The sequence below is a fragment of the Staurois parvus genome, unplaced genomic scaffold (genome assembly GCF_062004578.1).
Source record: "Staurois parvus isolate SC_StPar_1 unplaced genomic scaffold, SC_StPar_1.0 ptg000436l, whole genome shotgun sequence".
Classification (NCBI taxonomy): domain Eukaryota; kingdom Metazoa; phylum Chordata; class Amphibia; order Anura; family Ranidae; genus Staurois; species Staurois parvus.
Genome location: NW_028318232.1, coordinates 6,523,964 through 6,544,648, shown reverse-complemented (window position 1 = coordinate 6,544,648; position 20,685 = coordinate 6,523,964). Strand labels below are relative to the sequence as shown.

General features: G+C 41.7%; 1 protein-coding gene across 1 annotated transcript in view; it reads left to right on the top strand.

Annotated features, from left to right (window-relative positions):
- Positions 1 to 20,685, top strand: part of MEI1 (meiotic double-stranded break formation protein 1) — a 576,193-nt gene that overhangs the window by 168,747 nt on the left and 386,761 nt on the right. Inside the window, exons 10-11 of the mRNA XM_089687729.1 lie at positions 10,651 to 10,750; positions 20,241 to 20,375. Of these exons, the coding sequence (XP_089543855.1) occupies positions 10,651 to 10,750; positions 20,241 to 20,375 (235 nt within the window). The remainder of the gene's footprint in view (positions 1 to 10,650; positions 10,751 to 20,240; positions 20,376 to 20,685) is intronic.

Sequence of the window (20,685 nt, the reverse complement as noted above, 5' to 3'; positions counted from 1 at the left end):
AAAACACAGGGTTGTCTCCATCTTATGGAACTGTAAAAATCTGTTACTAAAATTCTCCTTTGCAACTGCTACAATGCTAGAAAATTCCTTGTAGATTTCCTGATGGTTTGTAGGAATGTCCGTAAATGTTGTAGAATTTTCCAAATGCATTTTTAGATTTAGAAAATATTTCAGCTGCCCACTTTCAAGGTCTCTTTCAAAAACCTGCAGTTTTCTCTCAAATGTTCTGATATCACAAAACATGCTTTCTGCTGTTTTCCCTAAACTTTGCAGTTTTTTGTTCAGTACATTGAAGTGTGCTGTAAAATCAGTAAAAAACATGAGGTTGGTAAGCCAGGTCATATCAGTGAGCTGTGGATATTCCTGCCCCTTTTCATTCATAAACAGCCTAATTTCATCCAAGCAGGCTACAAATCTCTCCAAGACCTGTCCTCTGCTAAGCCACCGGACATTATTGTACATAAGTAAAGTATTATACTGTGCCTGTACCTCATCAAGAAGTGCTTCAAACTGTCGACAATTAGGAGCACGAGCCATGATGTAATTCACCATTTTTGTGACATCTTTGAGTATATCGTCTAATTTGTTGCTGCTTTCTCTGGCACAAAGAGCTTCTTGATGTATAATACAATGAAATTGAATAACTGGATGCTTTGCTTCTTTAACAAAAAACTGTATGAAACCAGATGTTACCCCCGCCATGGAAGGTGCCCCGTCACTATTAACTGAAACCACTTTTTCTGGTCTTATGTCTTGTGTCAAAAAAGCCTCCATCACAGCATTGTAGATATCTATCCCTTGTGTTCTTCCAGGCAAAGACAACAGTTTCACAAGCTCCTCTCTCATGGTGTCACCAACAACATAACGCAAAATTACTGCTAGCCTTGCATGATTGTTTATATCTGTGCTTTCATCCAAGCACATGGAGTAACAGGCTGTCTTTTGTAAGTCAGTGGTGAGCTGCTGACTAACATCACTTGCCATACGCAGGACTCGATCTTTGACAGTATTTCTGCTAAGTGGCATATCAGAGATGCGTTGCTTAATTTTGTCCTTGTTTGGGAAATCATGAAAAAGGGAATTACTCACAGCCAACATGGCCGTTTTGATAAAATCCCCATCAGACAGGGGCTTACCATGTTTTGCTATGCACAGTGAAATTTCAAAGCTGGCAGTTGCCAGATAATTTGTTTTAGAAAGATAGTTGCAATAACTACGATACTGGCAGTGATATTTCCTCAATTTCCCATCAAGAAACTCTTTCCTTTCAGCTTCACCAAGTTGGGCAACACTTTTGTGGTTGGTATCAAAGTGACGTCTGACACTTGATGTGCGAGATACAACACTTTCACTACACAGAACACGCTTTCCCATTGCGTTCAATCACTCCAAATGACTGTGTCCAGGTGTCTTGGAATGATATTCCACTATCTGTTTTCAGTTTTACTTTTTTTGATGTACTCATTTCTGGGTGTTCAAGTCTACAAAAACACAACATTTATAAAAAAAACCGGATGAAACACCCAATAGAAATCTATCCCTACCTATACCAAAAATATTATTGTCACACTTCACAAAAAAATATTTAATTAATACATAATTGTAGAAGAGCAACTCACGTTTTTGTAGATAAGCGTAAATCGTCCAACGTCCTGTGAAACAACAAGGTGTACTTTGCTGCTGACACTGCTCTGCCGGGTCTGGAAGGCGCTGTAGATTCCACAATAAATGTAGAGAAGAATCCAGGAGAGTGGGCTGGAATGAAAAAAATCTTTTTTTGCCATTGTTGTCCATAGGGACAAAGGTTCAAAAAACTATCATAATGCCACCTTAAGATGTGGCCCTTAGCAACTCATGTTTTTGTAATATAGACAGATATAAGCGTACATTGTCCAACATCCTGCGAAATAACAAGGTGCGCTCTGCTACTGCTGACACTGCTCTGCTGGGTCTGGAAGCCAGTGTAGATTCCACAGTGACTGTAGAGAGGAACCCAGGAGAGTGGGCTGGAATAAAAAAACTTTTTTTGTTATTTTTGTTCATAAGGACACAAGTTCAAGTAACTACCATAATATATACTACCATCTTAAGGTGAAACTGCAGCCCGGGGGGCCAGCAGTGGCCCTTTCCTTAATTTTATTAAGCTCTTGGGATACTGTAATATTCACTGATACCAACAATAGGGCATAATTCCCCCCACTCACACCAATATGGGGCACAATTCCTCCCAATTACACCAAAGATGGGGCACTATTCCCCCCAATGATACCAATGATGGGGCACAATTCCTCCAAATTACACCAAAGATGGGGCACAATATTTCCCAATGATGCATACTCTGCCCCTGCACAACAAGGAGCACTGCTATGTGGGCTGCAGGCAAGCTGGGGAACTCCAGGCACAATACAAGTGTCAGAGAGGCCAAGGCTGGAGCAAGATGGCTGCTACTCACAGAGTTGAGGCACAAGTCCTTCAGGCAGATCACACAGAGAGCGGGCCAGGTGTAGAGGACGCAGGCTTGTCGTGGTGATGCACGCGTGGAGGAACAGCCCAGGAGCTCTTCAACGGCACATCCTCTCAGATCTCCATGCCCTCCGAGACAACTATATTTCCGCCCGTACGTCACTGGCCACGCCCACCTCGGCTACGTCGCCGCTGGCCCTGCCTAGAGAATTGTGGGAGATGTAGTTTCGAGGGGGGTGCGGCGTTACGGGATCAGTTTTTGTCAGTATTTAATTATTCTCCTGGCGTGCCCACAGATAAGGCTCGGCGTGCCGGCTGTGGCACGTGTGCCATGGGTTCGCCATCACTGCCCTAAGGGGAACCATTAAGCTTGTTCTGGAAACATAAATATAAAGTGCAGCGCTATAATAATGACAAACATGGAATGAATAAAAAAATAATAAAATAATATATATAAGTACGTCCAAAAAAGGGGAAAAAAAAAAATCCCAAGCCAAAAAAAGTCCCAGTAAAGATGACTTCAGGTGCCCATACACACTGACCAGAGGTGCATGCACTGTGGCAGAGATGGAGTTCAGGATGTAGTCAGGGAACAGAGGTAGATGCAATCCCCGGATCAGTGAAGATCCCCAGACCAAAGTAGCACACGTTCCACTAGACAGCAAGGAAGCAATCACAGCTCCACCGGAGAAAACCACCACTCCTCCACTTCACATCAGCGATATCTAGGAGGAGATACTCCCCACAGAGGAATCAAAAGAAATGCCCATGGTAAGGTACAAAATAATACGTTTATTGATGTAAAACAGGATGCATCCAGAAGTGATAAAATAAGCACACGGCTAGCAGACCATGAAAGCTAGCAGTAAAATGAACAAGACTAACCGTCCTGTCAGATGTAGTGGCCGCCGAAGCTCCCCAATGCTCTGACGGCGTGGCGTCAAGGCGTGCGCAGGTTCCTCCTTACGCGTTACGTGCCAAGCACATCCTCAGAGAAAAGAACCGGTGTTCTGGAAACAGCTTATCTTCACTAAGCTGGATCTGGTGCTGAGCACTCTTGGCACACCCAACGTCATAATTGTTCTTGGAAAACATCTATCAACTCAACAATCTATCCTTTGCTCCCTGTTTCCACTCTTCTGACAAAGGGGAGTCATGGAGGCGAAAACTGTAATGATTGTGCGAAATAGGGACATGGAAGCTGTAGGCAACAGCCATCTTCTTAAGGTCTCAGGCATTTTGTTTTCATAAGCAGTGATCCTACTCTCTCCCTCCTCCTGAAAACTATGGAATTTGTAACCATAACTTCAAAAGATCCTCTTATCTCAATCAGGAACAACAAAAACCAAACAAACCTGGTCAGAGCTAAAAAAAACATTAATTGAGGTCTGCAGGATGTCTGTTTCCAGGAACCATGAAAAAGGCTTCCCTCTGACCTATCATAAAACAATAATAACTCACTCCAGCCTGTCACACATGACATGTAAGGCCATTAAAGCTCTAGGAATGCAGAGCATGCCATAAAACATCTATTCCACAACTTAACAATTCCACACACAATTTGTAAAATCCAACAGGAACAGGACATGTTAATTTTAGGTATATATTTGAATGGGGAATATCATACCGAAAAATTCAAGGTCATACATGACTATGTTGGCACATACAAAAGGGGAGAAAGCCGTCTCCTCCCTCCTGGGTGACAAATCCATCCAAGGTATGCTGTATTTGGTATCCCTTGATACGAAATATAATTCTGAATAATAATCTGCCAGTTTCTAGAATACCACCTGTACATATTAGAAGTTATTAATATTAGTATAAAACTGTATTTGGGACTTGGTCATAAACTTGATGACCTCCCAGAACCCATCCCTTAAAGTGGATGATTGGTCAATTGGTCTCTGTCCACACCCCTTAGATATGACAGAAAAGGAAATGACAGGACCTGGTAAGGAAGCTCTCATTTTAGAGTCCGTCTAGAGAACAATAAATGGCTCTGGTTGATCCCAGGCCAATCTAACTATGGCTTTCGTAAAAGTAACCTCCCCTGGCTGGAGTACTTTCACTTCAGGTTCACTCTTTCAGACTCTCCCCACTTCATCTTTAAGAGCTCTCAGCTCCCTGACAACACACTGGTAGACCTGACTTAGCTGAAGGTAGATGCTCTCAATGGGCATGGCATTCTGCTCAGCCAGCAGAGCAACCTGCAAACTAGGTTGGTGTCGATTCTGATTAGTAGGGAGCACAGCTTTTACTCCAGGAGAACATTGGCAAACTACTGCAAGGGTGTCAAAAGTTTCAGGTCTTCCCATAAGAGTTGGGCTGAAGACCAGGTGGACAGGTATGTAACAGTCATATGGACACTTCTGAGTTCAGATTCCCCACATTTCTAACTCTTCTAGCTTCTATAGAGGTATATGCTTCAGGTGTTTATCATAAAAATCTCTGTAGAGTAATGTCACCTGTGTTCCTGTATCCAACAAAGCTTTGGTGTACACTCCTTCCACTTGAATAGAGACTACAGGTGATGGACCTACAAGCTCATCTGGAAGTCTATCTGGGTGAGGCTTTGCACTTTGAATCCAAGATTTCCCTGGCTGAGTTGTTCGCATATTTGAAAGCCTTTTTCCAGGATTTACAGTGTGGTGTGTATTGACCCCCTGCGTCGGAGCACCAGTCAACAGAGATGGAAGGTGAACTGGCTCTAGGAGACAACTAGTAGGAGATTTCTGAGTAGTTTTGGTCTCCCAAGTCTGCATCCCTTGGGAAGTAGAGCTCAAAGTTTCTTTGGGGTCCTAAGTTGGCTCATTCACTGAGGCCCCCTGAAGTTTCCCATCAACATTGGGAAGAACAACTTCCTCAAGGCTTGTACTACTTCGGCTGTAAGGTCTGAAGTTGGCTAATTTTGTTGGCATTGTGCCTGAAAGTGTCCTGATTCTCCACACTAGTAGTAGCATCGGGTAGACATGGTACCAGATTCTCCCTTACATGCAGCCATTGCTGTCACTGTCCCATTTCCAACATGGACTTCAGCATGGCAACGCGGGCCTCCATGACTTGTCTTATTCTCTTTTGGACCTCACAAAAGGACTGTTGAATCATGGCTTGAGCTTGGGATAACTGCAAAAAGTCTGTACTGTGTTATCTACTGGAACTATAGCCTACACTTCAGGAGTTTTCTCCTCAGCTGAGGTAGTTTGAGTAACTGTAGAAGGGGATGAAAGAAAGAGCACACAAACCTTGCGCATTACCTCAATAAATAGTGACTAATTTTATATTATTCTATTTAGGAAATATACTCACAAAAGTGATGGTAAAACAGGCATAAGTTAACCATAATCCACACAGGGTTACAGTTAAACCCAAAGGGGGGGGGATAAAAGCTAACGCGTTTCGAAGGGTGCTCCCTTCTTCATCAGAGCTGGGTTTGGCAGATAGGAACGTCAATATAGTAGAGTTCCCATAGCAAGGAGACATTCAGCCACTGAGTGTCAGTATTACAGCATTTCAGCCTGTTTAGTCTGAGTAACACAAGAGGAGGCCCGCGGCCTGGTTCCGCTCTGGAATTTAGCTTTCTGGGCTTTGACTGTAATCAAGGCCTCCTCTTCACGTATATTCTTTAAGAGTTTTGAATATGTCACAGAGCCATAAGAATAACTCATCCTGAGCCTTTGCACAATCGGATCCCAAAGTTGAGCCTCTTTCTGCACCTGGGCCCAAAGGGCATTGCTGGCACCTTCTGCTCTCACTCCTCCCTGTACAACCACTTGATGCAGAATTTTATCCAACCTTTGCACATAGCCAACAACTTTTCACTTTCATGTTGATACGTGTGCTCGAACGAGTATGTCAGCTCTGTACAATTCTTGAGCCTGTCAAACACTTCCCTCAAGGTATCAAGGCACTCATGTGCTGTGCAACCTTGCTTGTCTCGTTTTAAGTTCTGCAAAATGTCAGAAGCAGGAGTCCGCAAACTCTCCACTACTCTCTTTTCTTCATCAGCTACTTCCCATTCTTCTATTGCCCATAAAGCTTAATCAATCCAAGTGTCAAAATCATCTTCCCCAAGGGGAGTGGATGCCTTGCCAGAGGACAAAACAACAAATATAGGAGCGCTCCCAATCCTGTGGAATTCAATAAAGTCACAATCCCAAGAATAGATAAAATCAAAATTCATTTTAATGTTGGGTTAAAAAGTATGACATGTTGGAGTGCCCAGATTGATACATCATCAAGCCAATGGAGAGGAGAAACACATATTCCCAGAAGCTATAGGATGACACATGATCCTGGACCCAACAGTAGGTGGCTCAGCCCAGGAGCCTCAAGACAGTGGGAGGAATGTGTGGATAGTGGCCGATGGGATCACTAATATAACACGTCCACTGGAAGTCACGTGTCCCAGATCCAGATGTACTGTCATACTCCTGGCGAAAGACTGCCCAAACAAGGGCTGGTGAGCGCAAACTGGAAGCCTAGGGGAGATCTCAAACCATGTCAAACCAAAAGAGAGAAGCTGGTCATCATGAAATGATGATTCAGGGACTTACCCCTTCCTTAGATCAGATGAGTTGTAGCAAGAGTCCTGCGGTTTCACAATAGTAGGGAGACACTAAAGCAGTAGGCCACAGTACTGAATAGGCTAGGAAGTCTGTGTTTAAATGTGATAAACTGTGGTGAAAGGTGTACTAAACTGGAACAGTTGAAACTTGTAATGATTTGACTTATGGAACCCTCTCACTTACTCTGTAGTATTTTCAGCGTGAATTGTGGTCTCTCTTTTGGGGGGCCCCCTTGTTCTCTTGATCCCTCTGCCGAACAAGTGATGCCAATGGCAGCACTACGATCCGCCTGCCTGAAGGATTGAATGTCCTGCTTGTCAGTGCTTGTCCTTTTCTGCAATGTGGCCCAATCCAGCCTTTGTCTGAGCACAGAGGTCCTGCTATCAGCGCACAAGTTCCACAAGGCTTTGCTTTGCTTCATTAACCACTTGCCTACCGGGCACTTATACCCCTTTATTTACCAGGCCAATTTTCAGCTTTCAGCGCTGTTGCACTTTGATTGACAATTGCGTGGTCATGCAAGATTGTACCCATATGAATTTTTTATCATTTTTTTCTCACAAATAGAGCTTTCTTTTGGTGGTATTTAATCGCTGCTGGGCACTTTACTTTTTGTGCTATAAGCAAAAAAAGTGCAAAAAAATTTGAAAAAAAAAAGTTTCTTTGTTTCTATTATAAAATTTTTCAAACAGGTAATTTTTCTCCATCACTGATGTACATTGATGAGGCAGCACTGATGGGCACTGATAGGCGGCACTGATGGGCACTGATAGGCAGCACTGAAGGGCACTGATAGGCGGTACTAATGAGGTGGCACGGATAGGCTGCACTGATAGGCAGCTCTAATGAGGTGTCACGGATAGGTGGCACTGATATGCGGCACTGATTGGTGGCACTGATAGGCGACACTGATAATGGGTACTGATAGACAGCACTGATAGGTGGCACTGACTGACATCACTGCTGGGCACTGACTGGAGGCACTGCTGCGCACTGACTGGCACAACCGCTGGGCACTGACTGGTGGCACTGACTGGCAGCACTGCTGGGCTGCACTGATGGGTGGCACTGGTGGGCACAGGTGGGTGGCACTGGTGGGCACAGGTGGGTGGGCACAGGTGGGTGGCACTACTGGGCACAGGTAGGTGGCACTTCTGGGCACAGGTGGTGACACTGCTGGGTGGCACAGGTAGGCGCACTGCTGGGCACAGGTGGGCGCACTGCTGGACACAGGTGGGTGCATTGCTGGGCACAGGTGGGCGCACTGCTGGGCACAGGTGGGCGGAACTTGTGTGTGGCACTGCTGGGCACCGATCATCAGGGCACTGATGATCAGTGACCCTGATGATCGGTGCCGATCCCCGCTCTGACAACTGCCGGTTTTCGGCAGCACTTTCCTCACGCTCTGACAGCGTGAGGAAAGTGCAGCCGAGAACCGCCATTTGCATTTCCCGGTGATCAGCGTGTCATTGGACACGGCTGATCACGTGGTAAAAGGCCGCTGTGATTGGCCTTTTACCACGTCACGTGATCAGCTGTGTCCGTAGGACACAGCGATCACAGAGATCGCCGGGGGCGCGCAGGAGAGCGCGTTCTGGGAGGACGTCATATGACGTCCACCCAGAACTGGCTGGCCGCAGTGCAGCCGTCATTCGGCTATCTGCGGTCGGCAGGTAGTTAATGTCTAAATAACTAAACTGCAAAACACTGCCATCTTGTGGTTAACATCCTGCAATCAGTATTAGTGCAGTGTGTTGCATTAGATTGTGGGGGAAGTACATGCTAGCTACTTAGAAATTCTCAGTTTACACCCAGGGTTTGGTGGTAGAGCAGTGCGAATGTTGGTGCTTGGAAGTTAGCAGCAGGAATTAAATGGTACTTGCTGTAGAGTGACTGCATTAGTTAGAATGATTTTAACTACAGTACAGGCTTGTTTTATTGCCTTACCTTTTATTCTTCTTCTTATGACTCCTTGAATAATGTTACCTTTTTTCCTTCTAGGTAGTGGTTTTAATTTCCCTGTTTAATCCTACTTAGCTTGGAGGTGTATTTGCGTTGGTGTTCTGTATTCGCAGGCAGCAATAAAACAATTCTCAGAAACATCTCATGGGCTGCTTGTGCTGCTTTTCCCTCTCCTTCTCTGTGCTTTGCTGTACAGTAGACTGCAAGATGCTAATACCAAGTCAAATAAATGTATGTACATTGCATGGATTTAGACCAGTGGTCGGCAAGCCGCGGCTCGCGAGCCACATGCGGCTCTTTACAAACTTAAATGCGGCTCTTCTGTGTGCCGGGCGCCCGCTCCCCTCCCTCCCTCCTCTCGGGCGGCCGCCCGCTCCCCTCCCCTCCCTCCTCTCGGGCGGCCGCCCCAAAAGTCAGGACTCTGCAGCTGTCAGGATGTAGGCGGGGCAGCCAGGATGTAGGAGGGGCAGCGTGACGAACTCCTCTCCTCTCACAGTCCGCCCTGAAGACCAGAACGGCGCAGGAACACGGTGAGAGGAACGCGCGGAGCAAAGGTAAGTGAATTGACACAGGGGGGACTTACTATATGGGGGACTTACTATATGGGGGATCAATTACTATGGGGGATGAATTACTATATGGGGGATGAATTACTATATGGGGGATGAATTACTATGGGGGATGAATTACTATATGGGGGATGAATTACTATGGGGGATGAATTACTATATGGGGGATGAATTACTATGGGGGATGAATTACTATATGGGGGATGAATTACTATGGGGGATGAATTACTATATGGGGGATGAATTACTATGGGGGATGAATTACTATATGGGGGATGAATTACTATAGGGGGGATGAATTACTATATGGGGGATGAATTACTATGGGGGATGAATTACTATATGGGGGATGAATTACTATATGGGGGTGAATTACTATGGGGGATGAATTACTATATGGGAGATGTATTTTCAGTTTTAAAAATGTGGCTCTCAAAATAAATTTCAATCGTGGTTTTGGCGAGATTTGGCTCAGTTGAAAAAAAAGGTTGCCCACCACTGATTTAGACCAATACACTTAATGTAAGAGCGATTACAGAGCCACATTCATTTGTGCGTTCTATATCTGCCTGGAGTTCAGCTTTATTTCTGCTTGCAAATAATGCACAAATCTAGGTGGGTGGCGATACATATTTCTTGTGTTGTTTCTGTAACCATTGTGGAGATTTTCCTTAATTTTATGTGAGGCCACCAAGACACACACAAATAGTTTTGCAGGTACACTTGGAACTTGGGCACCATTCAGTCTCCTTGAAGCACACAGATGTCTGCTATTGTTTTAAAAACACACATTTGAAATTGCTGCTACACACTTATTTTATACCTGACAAATGGCAAAGTCAAAATATGAATCACGTTTACAGCTGGTTTGAAGTTTTGATTGATTTGCTTTAAATTCTAAATTCTAGTTTATTGGAAAGCTCGTTTATTAGTTGCAAGTTATATAAATAGACAGGAAAAAATCTTATGGTAAAAAAATCAATGAAAAAAGCAAGCATTTATTGTATGTTATTGCATACAATAACAGTATTTGCTACATCTTTTTTGTGCATTTGACATTTCAGTTAGTGTTGGCTTTCTTTTAATCACAGGTATTGAGGCAGTGCTAAGAAGTTTGAAACATGTATTGCAGCTCAACAATAAGGAATTACAAAAACAGGGGCTCTTGCTGCTTATTGAAATACTAAACCGGTAATACTTGCGTGTTTTTTGTTTTGTCAAAGTTTTTTTTGGACACTATACCCTGAACAGGCCTATTCAACCAAGCTTATATGGCTAGGCTAGAAAATGTATATTTTAAAATGTTTAAGGCTTAAACGTAGGAGCATTTGCTGTGTGGTGGTTTGGGCACTCTTTGGTGCCTAGTATATATTGTAATGAAGACAGCGAGGAATGCAGCATTTAGCCAGTTGCCCACTGCCCCATAGCAGGTGTACTGCTACAGGGTGGCTTTATTGTGCAAAATCACGAAAATATGCATGATTTTGCATCTCTGGGTAGCGGGCACGGATGTGCACTGCCCTACCTGTACTGCTATTGGCTCCTGAGGATGTCACTCAGATGGGACTCGGTGGTCGTAAGCGAAGCTAAGAGGGAAGAGATCTGTGCGTAAACAACACTGATCTCTCTCCTGTCAGCATGGACTTGCACAGCAAAAAGATAGAAAGCGGCAGGTCTGCTTAGTAAAACAGCACACAGTACACAATAAAAACACTCCCTAACACACAGTTAACCCTTTGATTGCCCCAGATGTTAACTCCTTACTACCCAGTGTCATTAGCACAGTGTCAGTGCTTTTTTACCACTGATCACTGTATTATTGTCATTGGAGATGTCAGTGGCAGTTTGTCAGTTCCCACCCAGTGTCAGAATGCCCGCCGCTGTCTCGCAGTCCCACTATAAGTCGCTGATCGCCGCCATTACTAATATTAAAAAAAAATTCCAGTATATACTGTATACCGTCATTTGGAGATGTTATAACTTTAACGTAAACCAATTAATATACACTTATTGAGATTTTTTTTAGCAAAGACATGTAGCAAAATACATTTTGGCCTAAATTTATGAAGAAATTTTATTTTTTTTAATTGGATATGTTTAATAGCAAAAAGTCAAAAATATTGTTTTTTCAAAATTGTCAGTATTTTTGTTTATAGTACAATAAAAAAACGCAGAGGTGATCAAATACCACCGAAAGAAAGCTCTATTTGTGGAATAAAAATTACATAAATTTAATTTATGTACAGCATTGCATGACCACGCATTTATCAGTTAACTACTTGCATACGGGGCACTTATACCCCCTTCCAGCCCAAGCCAATTTTCAACTTTCAGCGCTGTTGCACTTTGAATGACAATTGTGTGGTCATGCAACACTGTACACATATGAAATGTTTATAATTTTTTTCACACAAATAGAGCTTTGTTTTGGTGATATTTAATCGCCACTGGGTGTTTTATTTTTTGCACTATAAACAAAAAAATAGCAAAAAAAAAAGTTTTTCTTTGTTTCTATTATAAAATTTTGCAAACAGGTAATTTTTTTCAAATATGGAAAAGAACAGTGAGCGCTAGTCCTGAAAGCGGCTAAGCACTCTAAGCAACCGATATATACTTAAAACAGAATAACATAAAAATAGTGCAGCGCTAAGAGTAGTGATCATAAAACAGATATGAGTCCACTGTAAGTCCTGGTCATAAGAACGTGTCCAGTGACAAGTAGGGATTCAAAGTTGGTGATCCGTGTGGAAACGGCTGAAAAACGCACTCACCAGAAAAAAGACACATAAACGCAGTGTGCATCCAGAGCTCATGGATCCTCAATCCAGAAGGAAATAAAGCTGGTCAGGAAAAGTGGGTCCCTGCTCTATGGATGCAGCAACAGATCCTCCTCTTCCCAGTTAGGTGTAGGATTCCAAGATCAGGGTTCTGCAAGCAAAGTGCTCCTCAAGGGAGTTTAGGGAAGGACACCCATAGTGTAGTAGATTATATAAAAAGCAGCTTTATTAAAGAAAAAGTAGCATCCAATTCAAAGTAGGCAGGTATCATCAAGATGTGTCAGCAAGACAAACTAACCCTGACACTCTGAATGATGGCCGCCGGGCCTCCACGTGGCTCCGGCGGAGTAGCGTCTCGACATCCAGGCTCCTCCTTACGCGTTACGTGCGCACGCACATCTTCAGAGGTATGGAACCAGTGGCGTGATGACGCAAATAGGCGCATATATATAGGCATAATGACGCATGCGCGGTTTCATATGCGCCAGTGTGCAATGATTAAGGCGCATGTGCGTGGCTCCGTCCTCCATTTTGATGGAGCTCAAAGACACACATGATAGAAGGGCAATGATGCCCTATATTTGACAGATGAATGTCAGTGAAGGGAAGTTCAACATCGGTGTAAATGCACCCATTAAAAGACGATCTAATTCAAATCTGTATAAAATATATAAAATAAGCGCGATGGCGCCAATATGTTGAACCTATTCCAATTATGTGGTATAATTTGAATATGTATATATACATGCGTCATTATTTCATAAGTTAAAATTTACCATCATTCAAAAAGACATCATATACATAAAAGTTATACGCCAGAGTAAAAAGTATTTATCAGAAAATAAGACTAAAATAAAATAAAACATAATGTTTAGAAGGCTACAGTTCTGAATCTGCACTAACCCCAAATCTGATAACGCATGTGAAAATCATTAAAAAATCATTAAAAAATAAATGGATAGATACGCATGTAAAATAGTCAGTCCATGCGTCTATAATAAACGTAATTTAACTGGCTGGGACAAATGAATATAAAAATATTATTAAAATATTCAGTTAACAAAAGGGACTATATATAAATATATATAAAAATATATATAAAATGTCAAATCTGCATCACCCATTTGCAATGAAGCAGTTAAGATCTAAGTCTATATTAAGCCCCGCTGGATGAGAAGTGCCCAATTCGAAAATGTGTTTGGTCTCCAGCTGGGAAACTGCTCTCACTTTATGTGTACCCCTCCAGTGTGGGGTAACTAAGTCGATCCCCACAAACTTGAGCGATGTAGGGTCCCTATGATGGAAACGTCTGTAATGTAGGGATAATGAGTGGTCTTTATATCCTTTTCTGATGTTAGCAATGTGTTCCCGAAGACGGTCTCTGAGCCTCCTAGTGGTCCGGCCAATATATTGTTTGGAGCACGGGCATTCAAGTAGATAAACTACAAATTTGCTGTCACAACATATAAATTGATCTATTTCATATGTCTTATGTGTTTGACTGGAACAATAGGAATTGATTTTCTTCTTTCTACTTCCATTGCATTTACAGGCGATACACCTATTGCAGGGGTAAAATCCTTTCATATTAAACAGTGTGAGTGATTTAACAGGAGGGTTAATAATGTTAGGAGATATTTTATCTCTAAGAATGGCTGGTCTCCGATAAATTACCTCAGGTGTATCAGGAAGTATATTGCTCAAAACTGGATCTGATTTTAATATATTCCAATTTTTCTTGATGATATGTTTAACTGCTCTATGTTGAACAGAGAAGGTAGTGATAAACGGACAAAACATGTCATTTACTTTCTTAGAACTAGTACCTAGAAGTTCCTCCTGACTAATCTGGGTGATTTCTGTGATAGCCACACACAGCCACATTAATCTTTCCCTAACTAAATTAATTTCTTTGTCTAAAATGGCCAGTTTCTTATTTTAATTTAGCTGGTTTAGATCTGCTGAAGTTCATCATCGCCAGAAAGAAAAAGAAACTGGCCATTTTAGACAAAGAAATTAATTTAGTTAGGGAAAGATTAATCCCCTACAAAAATAATGAGGAATATACTTCTGAGTCAAACAAACTAAAAAAACACCTGGAGCACATAGAGAATGAACAAAAGAATAAAAAAAGAAAAAAGTATCAACGTGATCTAAATGATTACCAGTCTAAACTGATCTTTAAATGGCAAGAGGATCCTCAAGAGGATATGCAGATACCTTTAACAGCACCTGCACCTAGGTCCCCTAAACCACCTATACCTAAGCCATCGTTCCTAAAAGGGAAAAATTCAAATAAAAATAAAAATAGAAATGGTAATAACAATATGAATGATTATCAGATCAAAACCTCTAATAGGTTTGAACCAATATCCAATCTACCTGACTCTAATGTGGGTTTTAGAGACTCTAGATGGCATCCTAATAACTACTATACGCCACAAAATTCTAATAAACCTTATCCTCTTGAGAGGAACTATCAACATAGCCCTGCTAGATCAGCCCAACAGGGGGGGTATTACCGAAAGGGACCTCAAACTCAATCTAATGACAGGGAGTATTACCCCTCTCCAAGAAATCAGAAAAAGAATTATAAAAAACCATACAAAAAGTCTTATAATCCCCCAAAAAACCCTGCTCCTAACTATTACCCTCCAGTAACTCCTAGGGCCCATAATACTAATGATTATCATTATTATAATAATCAGGAACAACGTTTTTTAGGATCAGGCAGGATAAGAAAAAGGAGCGCAGACCAAGAGGAAAGAGAGGAAGAAGAAGATTACACAGATACACAAAAAAGGAGGAAGGTATAATAGGTAAAGGTATCTTTAATCTGAGTACTACCACCCTTTCAGATAATGAACTGAAGCTCTTAGACAAAGGTTTAAAGCACGCACCTGTTAGATCCCTTAACAAATTTGAGACGTTTATAGACGTACACAAGTTTGCTAGAAAATTGTCCATTAAAAGACATTTTCAAATTAATCCCATTGCTAAAGAGGTAACCATGAATAAAAATAGGAATTCCTCTAACCTCAGCAATGCATCTACATTTAACCCTCCACCACAAATTAACTCTGCAGTGGGTCTCTTTAGGGATCAAACCTTAAGAGATTTACAGAAATTACAGATTAAAAAATTATACGCAGATGCAAATCTTAAGTGTGCAACTAAAACACTATTAGAAAAGAACGACTTGGTCATCCGCCCTGCGGATAAAGGTGGAGGAATAGTAATCTTGAACAAACAGGATTACATGGAGGAAGTATACAACATTTTGAAAGATTCCTCCACATACCTTCCCCTCAATCAAAATCCTATAGCGCCCTTTAAGAACGCTCTGAAAGCTATCATAAAGACAGGCTTCGATAGAGATATCATCAATAGAAAAGAAAGGGACTTTCTCTGTCCCAAGGTACCTAGAATACCGATCCTCTATATCTTACCTAAGATCCATAAGGACCCCCTGAAACCCCCAGGAAGGCCAATAGTCAGCGGGATTAATTCCATATGCTCTAAGATCGGGCAATATATAGACCATTATCTTCAGCCACTAGTAGTCCACACCCCATCATACCTCAAGGACACTAAACAGGTCCTAAATGCTATTAAAGACGTAGTTATCACTCCATCTACAATACTGGTTATAGCAGACGTTGAATCATTGTACAGTATCATTAACCATGCAGATGGAATGAGAGCCACAGAATGTTACCTAAGACAGCAAAGCCCTCTTGTTTCCACACATATTGATTTTATTATGGAACTACTTGAATTTGCGATGGTTAAGAATTACATGTGGTTCGATGGCAAATATTATTTACAAATTAAGGGTGTGGCTATGGGGGCGAAATTCGCCCCCAGTCTTGCCAACTTATTTATGTCTTACTGGGAGGAAGAGATCATATATTCCAGGGACTGGCCAGAATTAGTCTTCTATAGGAGATACATTGACGATATTCTCTTGTTGTGGAATGGGAATATACAATCGCTTGAAAACTTTTTCATTACCTTTAATTATAATAATTACAATATCAGACTCACCTATAACTTTAGTTATGAAGAAGTTAGTTTTTTAGACCTTACCTTGGTGAGGGTAGGCAATAAAATTATCACCAAATCGTTTTTTAAGTTGTCAGATCGGAACAGTTACATTCCTTTGGATAGTTGCCATCATCCCAGCTGGCTTGCAAATATCCCCAAAGGACAATTGCTAAGACTGAGAAAAAATTGTACAAACACCTCAGATTTTCAGACACAAGCTAATATTCTGAAAGAACGATTTTTGGAGAAGGGCTATAATGGGGTGTCTCTAGATAACACTATCACAGAAATCACCCAGATTAGTCAGGAGGAACTTCTAGGTACTAGTTCTAAGAAAGTAAATTATATGTTTTGTCCGTTTATCACTACCTTCTCTGTTCAACATAGAGCAGTTAAACATATCATCAAGAAAAATTGGAATATATTAAAATCAGATCCAGTTTTGAGCAATATACTTCCTGATACACCTGAGGTAATTTTTCGGAGACCAGCCATTCTTAGAGATAAAATATCTCCTAACATTATTAACCCCCCTGTTAAATCACTCACACTGTTTAATATGAAAGGATTTTACCCCTGCAATAGGTGTATCGCCTGTAAATGCAATGGAAGTAGAAAGAAGAAAATCAATTCCTATTGTTCCAGTCAAACACATAAGACATATGAAATAGATCAATTTATATGTTGTGACAGCAAATTTGTAGTTTATCTACTTGAATGCCCGTGCTCCAAACAATATATTGGCCGGACCACTAGGAGGCTCAGAGACCGTCTTCGGGAACACATTGCTAACATCAGAAAAGGATATAAAGACCACTCATTATCCCTACATTACAGACGTTTCCATCATAGGGACCCTACATCGCTCAAGTTTGTGGGGATCGACTTAGTTACCCCACACTGGAGGGGTACACATAAAGTGAGAGCAGTTTCCCAGCTGGAGACCAAACACATTTTCGAATTGGGCACTTCTCATCCAGCGGGGCTTAATATAGACTTAGATCTTAACTGCTTCATTGCAAATGGGTGATGCAGATTTGACATTTTATAAATATTTTTATATATATTTATATATAGTCCCTTTTGTTAACTGAATATTTTAATAATATTTTTATATTCATTTGTCCCAGCCAGTTAAATTACGTTTATTATAGATGCATGGACTGACTATTTTACATGCGTATCTATCCATTTATTTTTTAATGATTTTTTAATGATTTTCACATGCGTTATCAGATTTGGGGTTAGTGCAGATTCAGAACTGTAGCCTTCTAAACATTATGTTTTATTTTATTTTAGTCTTATTTTCTGATAAATACTTTTTCCTCTGGCGTATAACTTTTATGTATATATGTCTTTTTGAATGATGGTAAATTTTAACTTATGAAATAATGACGCATGTATATATACATATTCAAATTATACCACATAATTGGAATAGGTTCAACATATTGGCGCCATCGCGCTTATTTTATATATTTTATACAGATTTGAATTAGATCGTCTTTTAATGGGTGTACTTACACCGATGTTGAACTTCCCTTCACTGACATTCATCTGTCAAATATAGGGCATCATTGCCCTTCTATCATGTGTGTCTTTGAGCTCCATCAAAATGGAGGACGGAGCCACGCACATGCGCCTTAATCATTGCACACTGGCGCATATGAAACCGCGCATGCGTCATTATGCCTATATATATGCGCCTATTTGCGTCATCACGCCACTGGTTCCATACCTCTGAAGATGTGCGTGCGCACGTAACACGTAAGGAGGAGCCTGGACGTCGAGACGCTACGCGGAGGCCCGGCGGCCATCATTCAGAGTGTCAGGGTTAGTTTGTCTTGCTGACACATCTTGATGATACCTGCCTACTTTGAATTGGATGCTACTTTTTCTTTAATAAAGCTGCTTTTTATATAATCTACTACACTATGGGTGTCCTTCCCTAAACTCCCTTGAGGAGCACTTTGCTTGCAGAACCCTGATCTTGGAATCCTACACCTAACTGGGAAGAGGAGGATCTGTTGCTGCATCCATAGAGGAGGGACCCACTTTTCCTGTAACCGGACCAGCTTTATTTCCTTCTGGATTGAGGATCCATGAGCTCTGGATGCACACTGCGTTTATGTGTCTTTTTTCTGGTGAGTGCGTTTTTCAGCCGTTTCCACACGGATCGCCAACTTTGAATCCCTACTTGTCACTGGACAAGGACTTACAGTGGACTCATATCTGTTTTATGATCACTACTCTTAGCGCTGCACTATTTTTAGGTAATTTTTTTCCTTCACTGATGTGCGTTGATGAGGCTGCACTGATGGGCACTGATAGGCAGCACTGATGGGCAGTGATAAGCTGCACTGATAGGCAGCACTGATAAACACTGATAGGTGGCACTGATGGGCAATGATAGGCGGCACTGATAAGGTGGCACGGATAGGCAGCATTGATGCGCACTGATAGAAAGCACTGATAGGGAGCACTGATGAGCTGGCACTGATAAAGCAACACTGATGATGCTGCACTGATATGCAGCAATGATGGGCGCTGATAGGCGGCACTGATGGGCAGCACTGATGGGTGACACTGACTAACGGCACTGACTAGCGGCACTGCTGGGCACTTGTGGGTGGCACTGCTGGGCACAGATGGGCGGCACTAGTGGGTAGCACTGCTGGGCACTGATCATCAGAGCACTGATCATCAGTGCCCTGATAACCGGTGCTGATCCGTCCTCTGACAATTGCCAGTTATCGGCAATAATTTCCTCACGCTGTGACAATGTGAGGAAAGTGCAGCCGATAACTGGCAACTGCATTTACCGGTGATCTGCTGTGTCATTGGACACAGCTGATCACGTGGTAAAAGGCCGCTGTGATTGGACTTTTACCACATAACGTGATCAGCTGTGTCTGGAGGGCACAATGATCACGTAGATCGCGGGTGCGTGCCCCCGGGAGCACGTGGGAGGGTGCATTCTGGGAGGACGTCATATGACACCCTCACAGGACTGGACAACTGCGCTGTAGCCGTCATTCGGCTATAGCACAGTTGGCAATTTGTTAAAGTAACGCCAAAAAATGGCCTTGTCAGGAAGAGGGGTAAATCTTCTGGAAGTGGTTAAGGCTTTTTATTGTATACAGGAGGGCTCCACATATCCTTTTTTATATAAAATTTCCATTGGGTAGGCACTTTGCCACTGGAAAAGTTTTGGACCTAATTATGTACTTTTCTAGCATTGCAATCTCATATTACTTGACAATACAAGCAGATGTGTATCCATTTATGAAACATATAAATTCTGGTACATTTATGAACTGTAAATGTAAATAGTAATCTTATGCCAGTAGCAGTGAATAGATGGAAAGAAAATTAGAAACAAAGAAATAATGTTATAGAACAGAGAAACTAGGGAAAAAGGGTCAGTTATCTATTATATTTTCTTTTCTCAGATTTTTCAAGATCTTATTAATACAATCCGGGCAAAGAAGAGTGCAAAATGTTGCCTACAGAGACCAGTCAGCCCCGGTCTGTAGGCCAGCCATGTTTTTCCTTTATGTAATCATACACAAGTTTGGATATTAGGCTCTTGCCTCTGCTTTCTGTTTATTGTGCTGTGTTGGAGTTTAGGCAACATTTATAGAAAACCAGAAGCAACATGCAGGCTACCTAGGATTAAATTAAAAAAACACATCTGTTGCATTCCCATAACTGAGATGCATTTTTTTAAAACAATTGATAAGCTTTTACATTTATTACTTTTCTTTTAGAACTTATAGTAAATTGTTTTTATTGAACTGTATATTGAAACAGTTATTAAAACACACTGGTAATTTTCTTCTGTTGTGGTCTTGCAGACAGCCAGTTGAAATCAAACTATTTACTAATCCTGGAATCTTTAAAGCAGCTGCGAGTGTTCTTCAGGAGGCAGTAAGCAGCTCTATTCTGGAAGTAGCAATTGAAGGTGCAAGAGCAATATCAGCATTTTTAAAGTAAGCTGTGGTTACAAAACCTGACATCATACAGGCAGGGAAATTCCAAATAACAATTTTCCTTAAAAATTAGAAGCGCCTTTTCCAGGCAAATATTTGTGCCAGTTTCTGTTGCTTTACTGACGTGCGCAGCAAATTCAGTTTTAACTACATCCACTTTAGGAACCTGTCGCTATAATAGAATTACCACCAGTTTTCACATTAGGAAAGTGGCAGTAATTAAGACTAGCTCTGCGCTGGCATACAAAGGTATGTCAGTAGTTAGAGGGTTGTGTCTGGTCACGTCATGCTGATAAGCTGTCATGTGTGC